Source organism: Natator depressus, chromosome 2 (genome assembly GCF_965152275.1).
Source record: "Natator depressus isolate rNatDep1 chromosome 2, rNatDep2.hap1, whole genome shotgun sequence".
NCBI classification, from domain to species: Eukaryota; Metazoa; Chordata; order Testudines; family Cheloniidae; genus Natator; species Natator depressus.
This window is the reverse complement of record NC_134235.1, coordinates 204808847-204829765: the sequence shown is the minus strand read 5'-3', so window position 1 is coordinate 204829765 and position 20919 is coordinate 204808847. Positions and strand designations below refer to the sequence as shown.

Here is a 20919-nt window from a genome sequence, read left to right as displayed (position 1 = left end):
CTGCTGACTTACCACATCTGCAAGTAGTTCATAAAACAGCAACCACTGCCTGCTACTCCCATGGGTGGGGCAGGTGGTTGCCTCCTCACATGTTGCTTCCATGGCTGAATAGTCCAGGGGCAGTTGGCAGAGTGAGAGGGAGCTGGTAGACAGATGGATACGCAGTTTCAAAGCAGCTGCTATCCATCCCCCACCCCACCGCACCACAAGAGAGAGAGACTTCATGATAGTAAAGGATAAGAGGTAGCAAGGTAGGAGATATATCACATCCAATCCCTGGCTGCTGTTCTTGTTCTTACCTTCTACCCACAGGCCAGGAAAAAGTGAGGCAGCCCCACTATTCCAAGTGTGATGGCAATATCTTTTTCAGGATTCTCTGGTCTATGAGTGCCTAATCACTGCAGGAGCTGTTGGTTCAAGATTTATGTCCAAAACCCAAATCTTATCCAGCTCCTCAGAAGAAATTCATCGGGAATTAATAAGTCAGTTCCCACTGCAACACAAGAGTTACTTCACAGTATTTTGATCTTTATAATGAGTTTGTCTACATCAAATTTGGAGAATGGTTCAAGCAAGTCTTTCCTCCACCCAGAAAAGTATACCCTGACCCCTCAGAAAAAGCAGCAGCTGTAACGTTTGAGGGTTTTTTCCCCCCCAGTCTATATATAACATTTAATGGCCTGTTAAGAAAGCCTGTCCGGCCTGGATTTATGATTCAGGAAGAAATTCCTGCTGTCCAATAGTCAGGGTTTTTGCTAGAATTTTTATAAACAACATTTTGGAAATGAGGTAGACTGAAACTGGTATAATACACAGAGCCTTTTCCATCTATAACCCCCCAAAAGCCTTGTCAGTCATTGAACAGATATTGCAGATTCACTTTTGGCATACTGGAGATGTCTAGTGACAGGATATTAGGGACACCCAATCATTTTTGGCTACACAAGTTTATTCCAGGAGTGCAATTAAACCACTTGGTGCCACCATCCAAAGTCTTAGATTGTAGTTCCCTCCCTGAATCAAATGGAATCTTGGCAAGAACTTATTTTTTTTGTAAAAGAGCCCTTATTTTTTCCCCAAAGGTTACCATCATTCCTTGCTTGGGTCACACTAGTTGCTTAGAATGAGATTAATATTATGCTTCTCTCTATTAACGGTCACACCATCTCTCTTCATAAGTGAATAGCTTTTTCTATATTTCATGGGAGTTTGTGTCTCTACTAACACTATCAAACCTCTTGCCTTACTGTTATCTGCTGCAGCAAATACTTGTCCCACCCAATGTCTCTTGAACTTCGCCATCTGCATGAAGCATGATCCCTGCAAGAAGGCAATATCAAAGCATGATTTTTGTAAAGACTGCAAGACCTTTATCTTTGCTGGATAATCAGCATCTTTGAAATGCATGAAATAAGACTTGTTAGTATTGGCCCATTATAATCCATGTTTTTATTCTGTATTATCAAAAGCAATAAGTAGAAGACACCAGGAGAGAGTTAAATTTGCCTTCAATTTCTCTCAGAAAGAAGCAACAACAGATCCACTGTCTTTGCTCTATGTTTCCCTGTATCAATGAGTTTGAATTACCAACACCAAAGCCACACAGAGGAGCAAGATTAAAGACAGAGTGACAACTGGCTAAATCATGTTCAGAGATGGTTTCTTGATTAAAACGCTGTGCTACCATTTGCTTGAGAGTTGCTGGCCCCTTACTGAGTTCAAGGAGATTCTGACAAGTCTGAGGCAGCAGCAGATCCTGCCTTACTTTCTTCCGCTAATTAGAAAGGGCCAGTAGCCATTTCACACACTGTACGCTGATATACTTCCTTGTACTCCTATGATTTCAGTTAGTAATAACTATTGGAATTTATCTAAGCACTTGTCTTCTCCAGCACTGGCTCTGACCCATAAACAGCCATCCCTTAGGACCACTGCACTCAGCCTGTTTTCACTGACACTTTTAAATTTTTCATGAAGAGATTGATGTAAATACTACCACAGTGGGCATTATTGTACGTCAAGGTAAATAAGCGAGAGTTTTGTAGATTACCTACAAATTTGGATGTTATAATTTTTTAAAAAATCAGCACTTATCCAAGATCATTAGGTCATATACCATTTTTAAACAGTCTTGTAGTAATTTAGTTATTATACTGCCTATATAATAATGATGCCTATCATAGTAATACCAACACTAAGCCCATCCCAAAACAGTCAAAACATCAATTAAAGATAAAGAATGACCATATTATATAAGAGCCAATATTAATGATCTTCACCGCTTTCAACCCAAGGTGGTAGTTACAAGGCCTTAGGCACAGCAAGTGATCATGAGCACTGATCTGTGCTGGATTTGCTCTTCCTTCTCAGACTGGAAAAGTAGAGTGCAGATAATGGACTACCGCAAAAACAGAAGCCTTAACGTGCTGTTTTCTGCCAGCCCAGACTGGGCCTGATTAAAAGACCTCTGATTAAGTTTTTTTTTAAGCTTCTATTCATGCATAATGATAATAATTATTAATACCATTGTAACATGACCATCTTCTCCCACTCTACACCCTGCCCAGCTTTCTTTGAACATTTTGCATGAAGGTTCTATGGGGAGAACATTACCTGCTTTAAATTAGTTTGGTTATTATAACTAATAATTGCTTCATTCTGGACACAAATCTGGGATACACTAACAGATATTTGATATACTAATGCTTCTAGTTAAATAAATGGTATGTGTAACTTCTTTAGCTACAGATTCAAGAATTTTGTACAGTCCTACATTTTAAAATAAAACCAAAAATTTTGAAGAACTGAATAGCTGAGGAGAGAAACAGAAAATGTTCACTCAGAGCTACGGCAAGGAAATCTGTATTTCCCAGTTAGAAAAAAGGAATCTGTTACTGGCAATTATGTCTCAGTATATAATAGCTAGGCATAAGCTAACTCAATAGCACAATGGCTCAAACATCCAACTGGGCAATACTCAATACCTAGTCAAATTTACAATACAGAACCAAGTGAGCGGCTAAGACTGCTCTGTTCATACTCTTCAGAGAAAGATCCATGATATTGGATTTTTAAAGAGAGACTAGTATATAGCAGCTTTCACTCACTAACCAGAGACATTTTGGTTAAGATTAAAATTAAATAGAAAATGTGTGCATTACTCTAAGAATTTCAACTTTTTTAAAAAAATAGCTCTAATAACAAAAGCATAACATTTGATGTGTGCAGTGTGTTTCTTACCATGTCTCTTCCATCTGTGCCCCCGGATAGACATGCTAGTCACAGCATTTCTTGATATTCTAGATGAAGTGGGCGTAATTTCAACCTGAATACATCTTGTACCTTCTTTACTAGATTTCATGGCACCTTGAGGCAGTGAGGCCTTTATTGCATTAGCAACCTAGGGAGGAAAAATGTGGGTGAAGTTCTTATCAAGATTTGAATTCTAACAGAAGTATTATTTACAGTAATTAGAATATTTTTACAACTCTGGAAAAAATATAATACCACATGCAATCTGAGATCAGCTATGATCATATGGTTCAAAGTAATTATCAAAGATTAGACTAAAATCTGTTAGCAATTATGCCTTTATTTCCTGTTGGTTTGGAGTCTTAAATCAAGCAACCAGCACAATGCTTTAAGCAGCTGCTTTGATGGTAGTCCCCATTTAAAACAATGACTACTTACCACATCCTTCATGGTGCTTTTGTGCCTCCCCCAAGGCTTTAAATTCTACTTTTCCATTGTTTGAGTGCATAAAGTAAAACTACTTTCTTTCTTTTTTGGGGGGTGGGGGTGGGGGTGAAGGAGTATTAAAAATGCATGCTTCCAAACATCTTTAGCATAAGTAGGACACAGATGATTCCTTGTGGGCCTATGGTTCATTATAATGCTGCATCACCAGCATGATTTACAGTTTAGTTACTTTGAATCTAGATTTGTATAAAAAAAATCCCAACATAATACCTACCAGCAGTGGTTCTGGATACAACTCCAGCTGAGCTCTATATAAAATGTCATCCATTGCTTTACGAGCTAGATCCCATTCTCCATTATAACTAGAAAAATTATAATTTAGTATGATTACCAAGTTTTATAAACTGCACCCTCATTTTTATCTTAAGTAAAAGCCGAGTGTCTCTCCTTGGTCACATTACCTTCAAACATTAACAATAACCTTATTCAGAAATCAGTTCAGGTGAGTCATTAAACTTACTACTAATAAGAACAAAACGTACAGGGAGACAATTCTCTTATAAACAAATAGTTTTTACTTTTTAATTAAAGAAAAAGAAATGCAAGTTTAAAAGCAGTTTGTTTATAATCAATATCTTACACTCCTGAGTAGTTTAATTTTAGGTAAACGTTCAACAATTTATTGCATTTTAGTCATGGAATTTCAACAGAAGTTGCATAGCTAGTATGCTGTCTGCTGTTCCACATTTTGAATATTTACTAATGTTGTGAACAAGTCTATGGGATCAGTTATTTCAGTTAATACAACAACATCAAAATTTAGTTAGTTTTACCTTGGAACATTAGTGGATGATAAGAGTGTTGAAGACAAGAGAAGCAATAATGTGGATTTGGCAAGAAAAATTTAAGATTGAAATAAATTTTCCAAAACTGGAACCACATGTGTCATTTCTAAGCATGAACACATATGTGAGTAAGAATGGATATGGGATGAATAGATACACTAGTTGCAAATGGTTATTAAAAATATTCTGATATTAGTTAAATTTACCAAGTGGAATTTTCCTTCTCAAATTGCATGCTTCCTTGCAGCTTACAGAATTATGCCATTAGGAGAATATTAGGAGAACATAATCCTAAACATAATTCTGCCAATCATGAATTAACAGGTACAAAAGAACATCTGTGCTAGAGAGAATACACAAGTTAAGCTGTCCTATGTATATGGTAAACTTACAAGGCATAGTAAATCCCAGTTAGCATCTGCACCATGAATTCAGAAGAAACTGGAATCCTGCTATTTACTCCTTTGTATTTTCTTACTTGTTGCCGAGGATATCCACAGACACAGATTCTAGAGAAACCATGCATTTGGCATTAGTACAGCTGTTAATTTAGATGACTCCTTATCTAAAATATTACAAAGCTAAGAAGAGTTTACTATATGCCATAGCTAGAAGTGGAAACCACAAAGCGAACCCATCCACCAATCAATTTTTCTGAACCAGATCACTCTTATGTATCCATTTTGAAAAATGTGTGTCAAATAAGTGTTCAAAATGCCCTCTACTGGTGGAGTATGAGTCCTTCATACTTCATTTACACACAAAAGAAATGTAAGTCACTCATCCTACAAGCATATAGCAACGAAATACAGAAGTATCAGATTACTCATTGTACTATACTTCTCAAACACGCACACACTAGTGAATCTACCATATGTTGCTCCTCATAAAATGAAAATTACCTTTGCCAGTATTACAGCATATTACATGCTCTACATTTACAAAGTTAATCTAAAAATGGTAAAAATCTTTTCTGCTTTGATGCAAGTTTTCAATTAGATTCCATCACAGATTGTAACATATGTGGCTTTTGTAGATCAAAAATGACAAACTTGTCACACATAGTAAATCACCGAATATACATGAATAGACTTTTTTCAAAGACTAAAAGAACATAATGTAATTTAATTGCAGTATTTTAATCAAGTTTTGTTATGTCTTCCTCAAGGTGGAGACTGGAAGATATTAAAGATCAGAAACTAATTTTGAACTATTATAATGAAATACTCTCTTAGCAGATACTTTATCCTTGTAACACTCCCCTGGTTTCTGTTTGCAGTTTACAGTAACTAGTACATGCATCTGACTTTTTCTGCCATAAACATAAGAAATGAATCTGAGACTGAGTCCAAAGATCCTCTATTGAACAGTGCCTTCAGGTGCCAATAGTTCTTCATAGTTAGGAGGTCCTATGTTTTAATCCTGGTTCTGCCATTGACTTGCTGTGCATTTTTGGACATATCACTTCATCTCTCTGTGCCTCATTCTGCCACCCAGTCTTTGTCATGCCTATTTAAAATTGTAAATTCTTTAGATGAAGAACTTCTCTCTCTGTATGTGATTGGGTTTCAAGGCACTACTGTCGTTCAACTTTTGACTGAATGTTTCCTCTCAATCCTTTGAATCTTTTTGCTACACCTCCACAATTTCTATCTTATTCTTGTAATGCCAACCCTTCTTTACAAATCTCTATTCCTCAGACATCAATATTTTCCTCCTGTTATAATTTATTCCATGTTTAAATAAAAATAATTCTAGCACCAGGCTCCCAAACATGGTCCATGGATATCTGCTTTATCTGCAGATATCCACAGATTTGCAGGACTCTCGATATAAAATTTGGATCCACATTCATCCACGATCCACAAACATGGTCCGTGGATATCCACAGATTTGCGGGGCTCTGATTATGTGGTAGGAGTGATGGCACGCTGCATGAATTTTTATAGGCCTCCTACATGTCTGAAGAGGATTTTTAATGGTCTTGTTGGGGAATGAAGCTAATTTTACATTTAGTTATCCTTAAGTATGTGGTCTCATGCCCCAAGGCTGTCTTGACAGTGGTGATTACGAGCATTCATTTTGATGTATAAGTGATCTGAGCAGCATCTGGATCCACACAGTTTATATTTGGATTTTATGTGATTTAACAGATAGTCAATGAAGGGAAACATTCAGAATGTGAACCCATAAAATAAACTGCATTTCTGAGTTCATCAACCATTCATGAGTTTTATTTCATGCTTCACAAAATAACAGAGTCTTCTCATCTGAAGGGTATTTTAGAGAACATTAGATCCAACTGGCTGTGTTTTTCTGCATGTCTTCATCAGTAGTAAACTTGACCCAACCAAGGTCTATAATCCAATTACAATTAAACTAGTACACTGTAATACACATATGTTGGGTCAACCTTACTGGTGATGATGTTAAGTAGCAAAGCACGCAACTTAGCCTTTGGATTCCAGGTGATTTAGCAAATAGAAAAAAACCCCACAAATATTTTTCCTTAAAGTGCTCAGCCAGGGTGAAAAACAGTGCCAGGTTTAGCTATGCAGTTTACTCTTACACATTCTACTTCAGGACAAATGCTGACTAGAAAAATTCCAACAGGCAGTAATACAAATGTTGTTAAAATGTGTTAATGGATTCCAAAAAAAAATCCCACTTTTATAGTCCTTTCTATTTTCATCTTTGCAGGGCATAAACTAGAGTATTTTTCTGGTAACGAAAAAGTTTTCTTAACTAAGAAAGTCTTGCCTCTGACACTGAACGTCTAGATAGATGGCAATAAGGATAAGAGATGTGAAATTAGGAAAACTGAACTTTTCTTGTATATTTAAGGGTGTTTTCTGAGTCTCTATAGTTTATGAAATAGAAGAGGTTGTAGGCTATAAGGTAATCGGGGACTGGAGAAAAGGATTATGGAGTTTTTTGTGGACTAAGTTATATGAGTATGCTAGCTAGAGTTTCCACATTAGTGCTTTCAGTCACTACAGCAGAGGCATTTGTCATTTCTTCTGGATCCATTTTCCATCTCCTCTTTTTTTCCAGAAACTGAGTTTTCTTGGTTTCAGAGTAGCAGCTGTGTTAGTCTGAATCCGCAAAAAGAAAAGGAGGACTTGTGGCACCCTAGAGACTAACAAATTTATTTGAGCATAAGCTTTCGTGAAGTGAGCTGTAGCTCACGAAAGCTTATGCTCAAATAAATCTGTTAGTCTCTTAAGGTGCCACAAGTCCTCCTTTTCTTTTTGAGTTTCCTTGGTAACCATGCTTGCTCTATTCTGCATCAGGCACTTCCTCGCATCACTCACTCTGGCTTTCCATGTTCTTTTAAGGTTGCAAAGTCAAGCACTCAGAAGTTAGGAAATGGCTGAATTTAGGCTGCGCTGAAACTTTAATTTGGTCCCTCATGTGCATAGATTAAAAACAGTCTAATTACATGATCCTGCTTCATTCAGTGCACAGGGAATGAAGCAGCTGTTCAACATTTTTACCATCATCCAGTCAATGGCCTGTCTCCTTCTTACTGCATGCCTGCCAAAGCCTGCAAAGAATGGTGAATACTTGGGAAGATGGGCTACTGAGATCATATGCTGGGCCTGGAAGAGGGGTTTGTTAGAAGAGCCTTACCCAGCTTCTCTCCGCTCCTGCTCCTGGAGTTCCATATGCAGTGTGTTTTGCAGCTGCAGGAGAGACATGGGCCTACCCTTAGATGAGCACCTGTTACAAAATTTTGACACTATGCCAAAATAACTGAACCACAACAAGTGACAGAAGGGGGAAATGATTTTCAAAAGTTTGTCTTGGCTAAACCTGAAAGGAATTAAATGGGACAAAGCAGAAGCACTTCCCTGGTCTTGGTTTATCCCTGCCCAATTTCAAAGGCTTGCAGCAAACAGTGGTATTTGAGCTTCTCAAACAAATGATGCAACCATTTATGACAGAAAATGTTAGACACCACCTGGGGGTGGTGCTCCCCCTCTAATTAAGAGTCTGATTGAAGTAGCCTTGAGCTGTCAACTCTTGTTTGTTCAACTTATATAAAAATTAGTTCCCAGAGAACCAGATCCTGGTGATGGGTTAAAAAATAACTGCACCACAGAGCACTGCAAAAGCTGTGGAATGTGCTTTAATTAAACTAGCACTCAAACCCAAAGCCAGGAATTCCAGAATGTCTGGAACTCTAGATTGAGAGAGGTCTATTTTCACTCTCTTGCATAAAGAAGAATAAGATCTCTAAATCCCTGAGTAGGTTAGAGAGGTAGGTTGTTTTCAGGAGAGTACCCACAATCTGACAGCTCCCTCTTTCTTAAAGTTTGATTGCCTCATGCCCAGAGAAAAGCCTAAAGCAAGAGGGACTCTGAGGAAATCCTCTGACTCACCTTCTGTTCAGTCCATGGTTTAATCATGGACAGCTTTATTAGATATGGGCACAAGGGCCTTAGATCAGTCTGGAGCTAGGAGGATTAACTTCCATGCAAACATGGCAAAGTTCTGCTAGACTGCCTAGAAAAAACCCATATCAAGTCATCTGTTTGCCCCAGACTTCTTAAACCTTCCTGAACTACCTCCTTGCTTTTGTGTTTGTTTTGGAGGTCCATACACAGTCAAAGTTTGTCTCATTTTCTGTATATCTCCTTTTCTACCACAAGATTTCACATTTCCCCAGGCTCACCAGCAAGATACTTTAATCAAACCACTGTACTTTTGATGCTTCCTGCTATCCAATCTGTCAGTAATTCACAGAAGTTGTTTATTGCTGCCCCTTTATCTAAGCCCACAATGGTTTCACTGTTGAAAAGGTTTGGACAGTGAAACAAATAAAGTTAGTTAAAAATGAAATCCTCCATCAGATACTTGACTGCCACAGCATACAACCCAGAGTGGTCTATTGCTATAGAGTCTCATGCATAAAATAGTTTTAAATGTTCTGCTTCTGACTGCATTCTGTGAATGGTCTGGATCTTCATGTCAACCTTCCTTTGAACAAAAAGAGTTACTCCAGTCAAGTCTGCTTCTTCTGTTGAGCTCCAATTTTGGTATCTCTGCCTTCTCAACAAGCTCTAGTATTTTTAGCTGTTCTTATGTATTGGAATTTGAGATATATTGAATGTCTCACCCATGAGGAGGATCTTTTTAATCAGTGACAAACTTTTTAAAGGCCAAATATATTTTCTTGAAATGGGAGAGCTGACAGCTTGGTTTTGAAGGACAGTTCTGTGGAATTTTGATTTAGTTGGTAGGGAGGAACAGTGGACACACCTACCTTTCCCCTCCCCTTCACTGATACCATGCTCATCATTATAGCATCTTCATGCTTAATTCACACCCTCTCCTTCTAGCAGAGGCTCATGAGGCTATAGAACATTAAGACATACTGGTAGTATTTTACATGCTATCACAGAAGAGGCAGACAAACAAGACAGATTTGGCTAAGATCTTGCTCAAACTACTTGTTTCTGTTGCTGCAGAAACCAAACTAATCTCTGGCTCCCAAATGAAGCTGGCAGAAAAAGCCCCAAAGACTAACATTCATTTCAGAGAGAAAAAAAGTCTCAGTTTTTCTGTGCTAGGGGACTTTCAGTGTTGCCAAAGCTTCTGAGGCATGACAGCTTCATTTCTTTGTGATCTTCCCATAATCTTGCATCTCTGTCAAAAGAACACATCAGGACACTGGCAAGTACTAATTTTCCACCATGACCCACTAACTGCTCAACTCCATGTCTTCTGTATGTTGGTGCAGGGACTGGGCTAGCACATGTGAGTGAGTACTGAAGGACCACTAGTCCTTATGATCAGTTCTTACTTCTGAGGAGGATACAGTGGCCCAGTGACTACACATGATAGCGCCAGAGTGGTATTTTAGGGTCCCTGATGGTGCTTTTCTGCAGGGACAGGCATAACAGCTGGAGTGGTGCTGGTGCTTCTTGCTGCTGCAGAGGTCCCACTTGAAGGTAATGTGTAGGGAAAGGCAATGCCTTTACATCAGGCTGTATGCATTATGGGCACTATGTAGGAGCAAGAGAAATATGGCTGATTGATTGCTTTACTCAATCAGTCTCCTTATCTGAAGGTACAATCTTTTGGTGGTGGACTTTTTTCTCCCCCACAATCCCTCTTTTCCATCAAAATACATTGGCACCTGTTCCTCCCTTTATAGTTCAGGTAGCAGAGTCCTTTAATATTTGGCTGCATTAAACACTGGTTGCAGGGGCAAATACTGGCCTGGAGCTCTTGCAGGTGTCAGCCCTGTGATATACCTGGAGAGGCTAGACAGTGGCACATGAGATCATGAGTCCACAGGCTGGGGTTTCAAGAGATGCCACCAACACTCTGAGGCCCAAGACCTATTTCATCTTTGCTCAGGACGCTCTCTGATAGTCCACTTAAAGAGATAAAGTTGAGATCCAGCAAGTCCCTTATATATAAAGATTATGTCACAAGACTTATACTCTATCTGATCTGGAAACTTATGCTTGTTTGCTTTCCTTCAGTGCTTTTCCTAGATCAAGGCCTAGGGACTTAAGACACACTTTAGCATTCAACTAAAACCCATATTGTCCAATAAATGGTTTTAGGGCACATGTGACTAGGGTCCAGGGCTGTGAAATTAGATCATACCCTCTTTAGGGCAGGAAACACATCCAATTTTATTTACACAGCAGACAAAATGGGGTCATAATCCCATAGGGGCCTCTAAGCACCACAGTAGCCTCAGTATGCATTCTGTAGCATACCCATACCTAATTTTTTAGTGGATAGATGGTGAGAAAACCACAGACAAGACTGATATCCATGGAGAGGACAAAGATGGAAACAATTTCCTGTTCTGAAGCAAACCTATAGGATTGAGGTATATTAGCAGGTTATTGCGGGAAAGTCTGTATTGTCACCATTCATATTTCACATTTTTCTGGATCTAAAAAAGGCATATTTTGGAGACAAATATAAATGTACAATAACTGCAATGGTTATCACTTTCACTCTGCCTGACACTTTGCATGTTGATTTCAGGATGCATCCAACAAGAAAGAAACCCAAAAGATTTTATCTTTGGATCATCATAGCAAAAGACAAAAAAAGAGTCATGCTGAGACTCATGTACTCCCCTACTGGAACCAGCATCTGAGACAGGGAGTAGAGATTATGAAATAAGCTTCAGTGATCAATATGCTTGTTTACCACTCAATAGCAGATGGCTGCTTGGTAAGTCTAGTAGCAGTGTGAGTCTAGGCATATAGAAAGCTAACCAATTATGGTTAAAAGCAGAGGTATTTGGCTACAATGATTGGGATCATTAGCTTTATTCCAACAACAACTACTTATATGCTTTAATGGGCACAGCTTCCTTAGTATGCATCTATTTCCTTAGTACATCTATTTTATGGAATGATTACCGGTAATACATGAGTAAGCATAAGGCCCTGCTTATAACCAGAAAATAACCAGAAATTTGTTCTGATTTTCAGCTACACTTATTTTTTTTAAAAGGTGTATTAGATTGAAAATAGAAATCTGTGATGTATTGTAATTGCTAAAATCATGAAAGACTTCCCAATCTAGCCACCCATCTGATGCCAATACCACTCAGAACTCTAAATAGGTACCCTAGGCCAAGTTATTTTCCACAAAAAAAAAAAAAGAGCTAAAATGGAAAGAGGGGAGCAGCATTCCTCTGCTACACCGCATCAAAGTAGGATAAAGATAATAAAAACAGAGGCATTCCGCCAGTATTACTAAAGGTATCTAAACAGAAAAATCTAAACAGAGAATTCTGTATATATAATAAAATCAAAGATTAGGTAAATTCACATAATTGATGTGCTGCCAGTGTTATCTCTAATCTTGAGTTTGACCTTTGTAAACTGATATTGTTAAAGGTTTGTCATGATGAATAGCAACAGCGTTACATTTCCAAATCTCTGATAAAAATAATTAACCTTTCTAGAAAGGCTGTTCAGTGTAACTCAGACTTTTACCTTTATTTGGGCAGATCCTTCAGCAGAACCATATGAACCGGAAACACCTAAGATATCATGCTGATTCACTTAAAATGAGGAGAAAGGGAAAATTCTTTAGAGGGAATCCCACTACCTGTTCCACAGATCCTCCTCAGACCTAGCCCATCACCAGATCCACATCTACAGACTTAAACACACTGAAACATATCCTGGACCTCTTGTGCAAACCTCTTCCATTTCCCTGGTTCCCTAAATTGCTTTCAGCCAGGAAATCTTTGGAAAGACTTATAGACTTGGAAGGCAGACTGTATGAGGGACTGAGGGAATTTAAGTCCTGCTATTACGAAGTTCACGTTTATAGTTTTATAAGCATCAAAATGGACCATCATTCAGTACCCAAACTCATAGTGTTTACTCAGAAATGAACTTTGGTTTGCACCTCGCATCTGCAGCCACTCTATTTGGTTAACCTCAAGATAACTATCACAACTTAATGAAGCAGGATAATCAATGCCTCACTTTCCTATGCAAACCTTAACTGCTACACATTTCTGAAACCTCCTCCTCAGGTCTCCAAGATACCATTACCATCTAACAAGATGTCAGGTACGCTTCTCCAAGTATAAAAGGATTCTTTACGGTACTTACAAAAAAGAAAAAGCATCCTACTAATCTTATTCCCTCAGGATAAAAACAAAACAAAAAACACACACAAACCCAAACCTGACAGCAATAGCTGCTCTTTTGAAGTTTGTGTGATGGTGCTTGAGATCTTTGAGTTAGTGACTAGTGGAAAACTGTTGTGTGTTATTGTTTATGAAATTTCAGGATTCTAGTTCTTGTATTTATTTGCATAAGAGTGTCACCCCATCCTTAACACCACCTCACTTCAAAGTTAGCCACAAGACACATTTGCAGGATTTGTGACAGGATGTTTGGATTTTAAGAGAGTCATGTTCTTCACTGCATCTTCTTTACTGGGTTGTATATTTCTTGTGGAAAAAAATGCAGGGCATTTTTTACACTTGAGCAAATATGTCTGAGTTTTCAGGTGAATGACTGATTTAAGGTAAATATAAGGGTAACAAATATATGAAGCAGGTTATCATTAAGCTTAAAAGTAAGATATACTACAAACATTCATAAAATGAGAAACAAGAAATAAAAAATTTCAAAGAACTGATACACATTTGTCACATGTATTGCCACTTTCAATATCATGACAATTATAAGTTCTTTAGACTTCTCAAATCTTAGTAAAATATTAAGTCAGTCAAGTTCCCAGTTGTATAGCACCAAAACTGTAAAGCATCAAAACTCTGTTTAACAAACTTTGCAATGGGATACTAGTATTAAAGGAATATCAAAAAATAAATCACTTCTGACAATTTTTACTCAGTGCTTCAACAAAAAGTTATTACTATAACTAAGATTAGAAAAAAAAATTCTAGATTGTTTCATTGTTTCCCCTACTGATGAGTCTCATACAGTAAGAAGGGAAAGAAAAGCCATTTTAAAGTATAGACAATGTGACTGTAAACCAAAACAATTTACAGGATGTTTCAGGGACTACAGGTGTTCTACATAACGGTAGTATTTTCAGGTATACTACATTACTGTTTTAACCTCTAGTTTAAAACTGCCTGGACTTCATGTTGCCTGTGTCCCTTTAATATAGTCAGCCTAAAGAAAGTTTACCTTGAGCAAATTTGACACAATGATTGAAGAGAAACTGCAGGCATGTAGCTTAAGGCAGCATTATAACACAGCAGGAGGAATGTCAGCACTTCAAACCTAAAGAAAATTTTTTTCAAAATGATCAAAAATGTAAGTTTAAAATATCAACATATTTTTAGTACTTTTCCCTTTTTAAAAGTGACTATAGAGAACAAGTTAACAAATTATGCCATGCACAGGAACCATATAAAAGAGATTCTACTATAAGTAACACAAATTTACAGCATCGTAGAATCACAGAAACGTAGGGTTAGAAGGGACATCAAGAAGTCATCTAGTATAGCCCCCTGTGCTAAGGCAGAATCAAGTAAACATAGTGCAATCCTGACAGGTGTTTGTCCAACCTGTTATTAAAAACCTCCAGTGATGGGGATTGCACAACCTCCCTTGGAAGCCTATTCCAGAGCCTCACTATCCTTATAGTTTGACAGTTTTTCCTAATATCTAATTTAAAACTTCCTTGCTGCAGTTTCCATTACTACTCATCCTATCTTCAGTGGACATGGAGAACAACTGATCACTGTCCTCTTTATACCAGCCCTAAATATATTTAAAGACTTATCAGGTCCTGCACCCATCTTCTATTCTCAAGACTAAACATGACCAGTTTTGTTTTTTTTTAACCTTTCCTCATAGGTCAGGTTTTCTAAATATTTTATAATTTTTGTTGCTCTCCTCCGAACTCTCTCCAGTTTGCCCGTATTTTTCCCAAAGGGTGGCACCCAGAATTGGACACTATATTCCAGCTGAGGCCTCACCAGTGCCTCCTGTTTCTTATATACAACACTCCTGTTAATACACCTCAAATATTAGCCTTTTTCACAACTACAACATATCGTTGATTCACTGAATTTGGGACCTACTATAACCCCCAAATCCTTCTCAGCAGTACTATCAGCTAGCCAGTTATTCCCCATTTTGTAGATGTGCATTTGATTTTTCTTTAAGTGCAGTACTTTGCACTTCTATTAACTGAATTTCATCTTGTTGAATTCAGACTACAGCAGAATCTCAGAGTTACAGACACCTTGGGAATGGAGCTTGTCCGTAACTCTGAAATGTTTGTAACTCTGAACAAAGCGCAGTTCGAGCTCCAGATCCAGCAGCTGACACTCCAGGCCAGGCTTCAGCAGCAGCTGAGCTCCCTACTCAGTGCCAACAGGAGTTTGCAAGCTTGACCCTCTCCTCACCCATACGTGTGTGAAAACAGTGCATCCCACTCCCAGCCAGGGGAGGGAGGTAAAAACAGCACATCCCCCTCCCAGCTGGGGGAAGAGGAAAGGGTGAAAATGGCACAGACCCCAGCACTGCTCCTGCTTTGCTGGCTCCGGCTGCATTTGGCTGGCAGCCCATGTCTTGCAGTAAGTGGCTGCCCCGCACATGGGGGTGGGTGTGGGGTGGGGACAGGCAGCCCAGATGTGCTTATCTTTAAGATGCCACACAGACACAATACAGTATTTGTTCCCCCTCCTGCTGCCTGTTTGGTTACTTCTGGTTTCACATGGTGTCCAGTCGACCAGTCAGTCCATAACTCTGGTGTTCGTTCTTTGAGGTTCTACTGTAATTCTCCAATTTGTCAAGGTCTTTCTGAATCCTGTTCTCCAAGTGTTTGCAACCCCTCCTTGCTTGGCGTCATCTACAAGTTTTAGAAACCTACTCACCCCTCCAATATTCAAGTTATTAACAAAAATATTGGGTAGTACCAGACCCAGGACTGACCCTGAAGGACCTCACTAGATACGTCCTTCCAGTTTGAAAGCAAACCATTGATAACTACTCTGAGTACAGTCTTTCAACCATTTATGCACCTACCTATGATAATTTAATCTAGACCACATTGCTCTAGTTTTCTTATGAGAATGTCATGTGGGACTGTCAAAAGCCTTACTAAAAATCAAAATATATCACATTTACTACTTCCCCCCCCATCCATTAGGCCAGGAACCCTGTTAAAGAAGGAAATTAGATTGGTTTGGCATGACTTGTTCATGACAAATCCATGCTGATTCTTTATAATGCTATTATTTCTCTAGGTGGTTACTAACTGATTTCTTAATAATTTGTTCCAGTATCTTTCCAGGTATCAAAGTCAGGGTGACTGGCCTATAAAACCCTAAGTCCTCTTTACTCCCCTTTTAAAAGATAGGTACTATGTTCGCCCTTCTCTAGATCTCTGGAACCTCACCTGTCCTCCATGAATTTGCAAAGTAATTCTTAACAATTCCAAGATTGCTTCAGCTAGTTATTAAGTACCCTAGGATGAATTTCATCAGGCCCTGCCAACTTGAATACTTCTAATTCATCTAAATATTCTTTAACATGTTCTTTCCCTATTTTGTTTGCGTTCCTTCCTCCTTGTTAATATTAAGTTTTGACTATCTGGTCACCATTAACCTTTTTAGTGAAGACGGAACCAAAATAAATATCTCAGCCTTCTTGATGTGATCAGTTATTAGCTCTCCTTCCCACTAAGTAGAAGACCTAAATTTTACTTCATCTTTCTCCTAAAGTATTTAAAGAATCTCTTTTTATTGCCTTTTGTGTTCCTTGCTAGGTGTAACTCATTTTGTGCCTTACTCTTTTTGATTTTCTCACATAGTGACTTAGCAACATACATCATTAAAGCTGTAGACAGAAGCAGTTAAATGGTTTAAATCCGCAAGTCAACGTTCTCTTCATGTAGTGAAATACAACACAACTAGTTATTTGCAAATCTAGATTAAGAGAGGTTTCAGAGTAACAGCCGTGTTAATCTGTATTCGCAAAAAGAAAAGGAGTACTTGTGGCACCTTAGAGACTAACCAATTTATTTGAGCATAAGCTTTCGTGAGCTACAGCTCACTTCATCGGATTGAAGTGAGCTGTAGCTCACGAAAGCTTATGCTCAAATAAACTGGTTAGTCTCTAAGGTGCCACAAGTACTCCTTTTCTTTTTTCTAGATTAAGATGTAATTTTAAAAATATGCCTCATGAAAGTATTTTTAAACACACATGTCTAGCAACTAATTCCTAAGATTCTAAATTATCAAGATACCTACGTACAACTGTAAACTTAGAAAATATTAGATGAAAAAGATGGCAGGATAACACACAACCAAAAATAATGAAGCTACTTTAACCATTTTTATGGATTTTCATGCAAGATCTTACTACAGTTTTACCTGTTTTGTGCTGTTAACATCTCTCTTTGAGGATGAGGTCCACTGTACACCACCCTGGACAAACCATGCTGGGATAAAGCTCCCTCTGTAAGAGCCATGGAACCAATGCTGGAAGGCTAAAGTAAACAGGTATTTGAATAAAGGATTCCAAACATTTGTCCTCATAAAGTCTCATTAGAAAGCGGAGTAAAAAAACGACAAAAAAGATGGAAAAGTTGTACCTGTGCATACATTTTGAACCTACATAAATCTATCTGGCTGCTTTCTTATGTTATGTAATATAGCAACTGCCCTGAGATTAGGAGAAAAATTTAAGAAACAAAGCTATGAAAAAGTTGGCACTTAAAATTGTTTTAAAAACAAGTCAAGCTTAAATGGCCTCATTAGAAGACAATAGCCACAAAAGGTATTCTTTGAAAAGTCAAGTGTGTCATTACATCATCAGGTATAACAAAATGTTCACATTGCCTTCTTTAACTGGCCTCAGGATAAAAGGAAGTTACACAGTCCATCTGGTAACAATCATGCATTTAAGTAATTTCACTCACTTCATGATACACTGAAGGTTTGGACAAGGATGGAATTGTGAAACTCAGCACTTTACTATGCCCCTGTTTGTCAACTATTTCCTGTAAAACACAAAAGACATCAAGGGTTACGATATTAAAATTTTTATTGTGAAAATCAGAAGAGCTCAGTTAACATGCAAGAAATTTTATATTCTAGGGGAAAACTCTGAATTAGTTAAATATCATTATCTGCTCTAGAATGCAAATAGTCAGCTAGAAGCTTAACATAGCCTTGATACTTTCCCCGAAACTAAGTGTTGTTGGCTATTTTTGAATTCACTTAAAATAAAGACATTTGTTGGTATTTGTTAATTGATACATACTGGACATTGTTAATAGTGTACAAAAGAAATATACATTTCTATAGAGTCTGTTGCAAAATATTTGTCTTGAAATAGATATATAATTCTTTGATTTAACAGTATTATCCATTTTTTTTAAAAGCTATACTGTACCTATTCTTTACTACTACTGAGGAGTAAAGGCTGAAGGTGTCTATACCTGGTAAGAAAACCTGCTTCTCAATAGCATAATAATGGCTAACTGGATATTTAAAAAAAAACAAAAACAAACAAACAAAAACCACAACACTTTTAATTAAAAGTTTTAAATCCAACTCCAGCCTAACACTATGATCTAACACGAAATTATATCTCAGAACATTTGCACAAGAAACCCAAAGTTTATTAGTACATATCTACACATGGGTGAGGGGGAAGGACCCTAAAGAAACTATATTCCTGGATGCAAGGGTTCAAAGAAAGGGAATTACTTTCCTGCAAGATGAGGCCTTCAGAGTAACGGGCATTTTATCCCTGCATCTTAGTGCATGATTAACAGAACGAGCAAAGATGTGCTAACAATACCACAGAAGAGCACTGGTCCACAGCGTTTTAAAGCAAAGGCTTCAGAAATGGGAAACTTTGAATCAAACCTGACTGGAAGAGTGGGGCAGAATCAACAGATGATACCCAATTGTGCTGTTGAAATCCACAGGAAAGAGGGAGCAACAGAGAATGTAGCACAGCCAATATGATCACGAAGGACCCAAGACATTCAGGATATAACATGTATACTCAGCAAGCAGTCATCTGGGACTGCCAGTCAGAGGCAGGCCTGGCTTACATTCTACCCCAACTACTGCTCTCCTCAAGGGTCAAACACATCTAGGAGCTAGGGGATTTCAGTCTCATGTTAAGGTCCTAACATCCAGGAGTTAAAATTTTGCATAGATGGTATACTTAGAAAAAAAATTTTCAGTTATGAGTAATTTACCCCATCTTTTAGCTTTATCTCTATGGATTCAGTCAATAACATGGAATTCAGGACACAGAAGGCTGTGTACTCTAAATATTTGTTGTCTAAAGCATGGAACATTTTCTAGATAATTGAACCCTTCAGCATCAGAATTTATATCTCCAAAGATAGGAGCAGAGAAAAAGTTTAAGGAGAATTGGATTTTAAGATGGACTCTATGACAATATCATCACTATGTTGGAAAGCCAAAGGTATTAAGGTGGAGTGAGGGAGTGGCAAAGCAGGACAGATGGTTAGATTGGAGCAGATGAAATCTCACAGGTACACTGTTCTTTGGCCAGAATATAACTACAAGCCCCCATCATTCTCCATGTCACCATGGATCCTTCAGCTGTTGGCATTCCCTCGTTCCCTAGCCAGGAGGCAAGAGTAATTGACTAGGAGTCTGGTCTCCACAAGCTTCCAATGAACCCATAATCTCCAGAAAGAGGCAGTTGATTACGGCTCCCATAGTCAAACTGGCCCAAAGATGGAGAGGGGGAGGAAGTCCCTGTGGCCAGAATAAGTAAAGCACCTCCTGCCAGACAGGCGTCACCAGAATGGTCTTTTCCAAGTACCCTACTTAGGCCTGTCTGGGAAAGAGATAAGAAAAGAGAACATACAAAAAAAGAATAGACTCTTTGGGGGAATGCCTAGTACTTTACTGTTCTCTCTCTGCCTGTAGAGCATTACAAGACCAAACTGCTTATGCGAAAAGCAGAATTCCGACTGTGGTGCAATGCCTGGCTATGATTACGGGAGCCTTTGGGTGCTAAAACTGTTCTATTGAGCCGTTTCCATGAGTGCTGGTAGACATGATTATCTAATTGTCCACTTCTAGACTGACACTTCCAGTCTGAGAAAAAGTTACCAGAGCCACTGAGATACTCCACTGAAGCATTCATTCCCTCCTTGTTGCTCCAGAGATCTAGAACTGATAGACAAAGCCAGAAAGGAGTAACCATGAATAGATGCAGTTTGACTATGGGAGCAGCAAAGAATTCGTATGAGCCTTCCACAGTAGCAGCTGCTAAATCAGACACCACTGAACTATTCATGACCATGAATCACTTTTATAAACCCAGTGTTCCTCTACTCAACTCCAGTACCTAGTTCTTCTCAATCTGAGATGCTATCAGTTTATTTCTCAACTAAAGTCAACTACATTTAAGACAATATTTCAGGATACCAAGCACCATACAGACGTAGGCCTGGCCAACAATTTCCCTATCTGAATTGGGCCCATTCACACCAGAAATAGGCCCAGAAGCACAGCAGGAAAACTGAACAATGAACTCAAACTCTGATCTATGCACGTCTTAACAAAATGAGTTAAGTGCACTAGCTCCTTTAGGGCAGAAATTACTTTCTCTCAACTTCTAAGGCATGCAAGCAGTTGGCCAGGACTTAAACCACTGTTCAGTGTAACAGATGGTGCACTTGCCCCTACACAACCAAAACCCTTATCTGTAGAAGTCCCACAGGGATCCATCATCTCCCCACATCCCAGTCCATCTATATGAAGCCTTGAGGAGGGATTGTGAAAACAGCTTGGTCTAAAATGTCTGCAAAATGCAGATCTTACCAACCTGTAATTCAGAAGCAAACAGCACCGTTCTCCAGCTGTCAAAAGGCTTGGCTGAGATCA

The 20919-nt window shown here is 38.5% G+C and overlaps 2 protein-coding genes across 3 annotated transcripts in view; one reads left to right on the top strand and one right to left on the bottom strand.

Moving 5' to 3' along the window:
• LOC141983077 (zinc finger MYM-type protein 1-like) overlaps window positions 1-12952 on the top strand; it is an 84455-nt gene extending 71503 nt beyond the window's left edge. The window contains exons 3-4 of the transcript XR_012638288.1: window positions 11562-11753; window positions 12541-12952. The gene's annotated coding sequence lies outside the window, so the exon portion shown is untranslated. The remainder of the gene's footprint in view (window positions 1-11561; window positions 11754-12540) is intronic.
• Window positions 1-20919, bottom strand: part of HYCC1 (hyccin PI4KA lipid kinase complex subunit 1) — a 43801-nt gene that overhangs the window by 10793 nt on the left and 12089 nt on the right. For both annotated transcript variants that reach the window (XM_074945785.1, XM_074945786.1), the window contains exons 4-9: window positions 17955-18035; window positions 17407-17522; window positions 14207-14302; window positions 4937-5053; window positions 3974-4061; window positions 3241-3400 (exon numbers count right to left, since the gene is read on the bottom strand). In XM_074945785.1, coding sequence (XP_074801886.1) covers window positions 3241-3400; window positions 3974-4061; window positions 4937-5053; window positions 14207-14302; window positions 17407-17522; window positions 17955-18035 — 658 coding nt within the window. The remainder of the gene's footprint in view (window positions 1-3240; window positions 3401-3973; window positions 4062-4936; window positions 5054-14206; window positions 14303-17406; window positions 17523-17954; window positions 18036-20919) is intronic.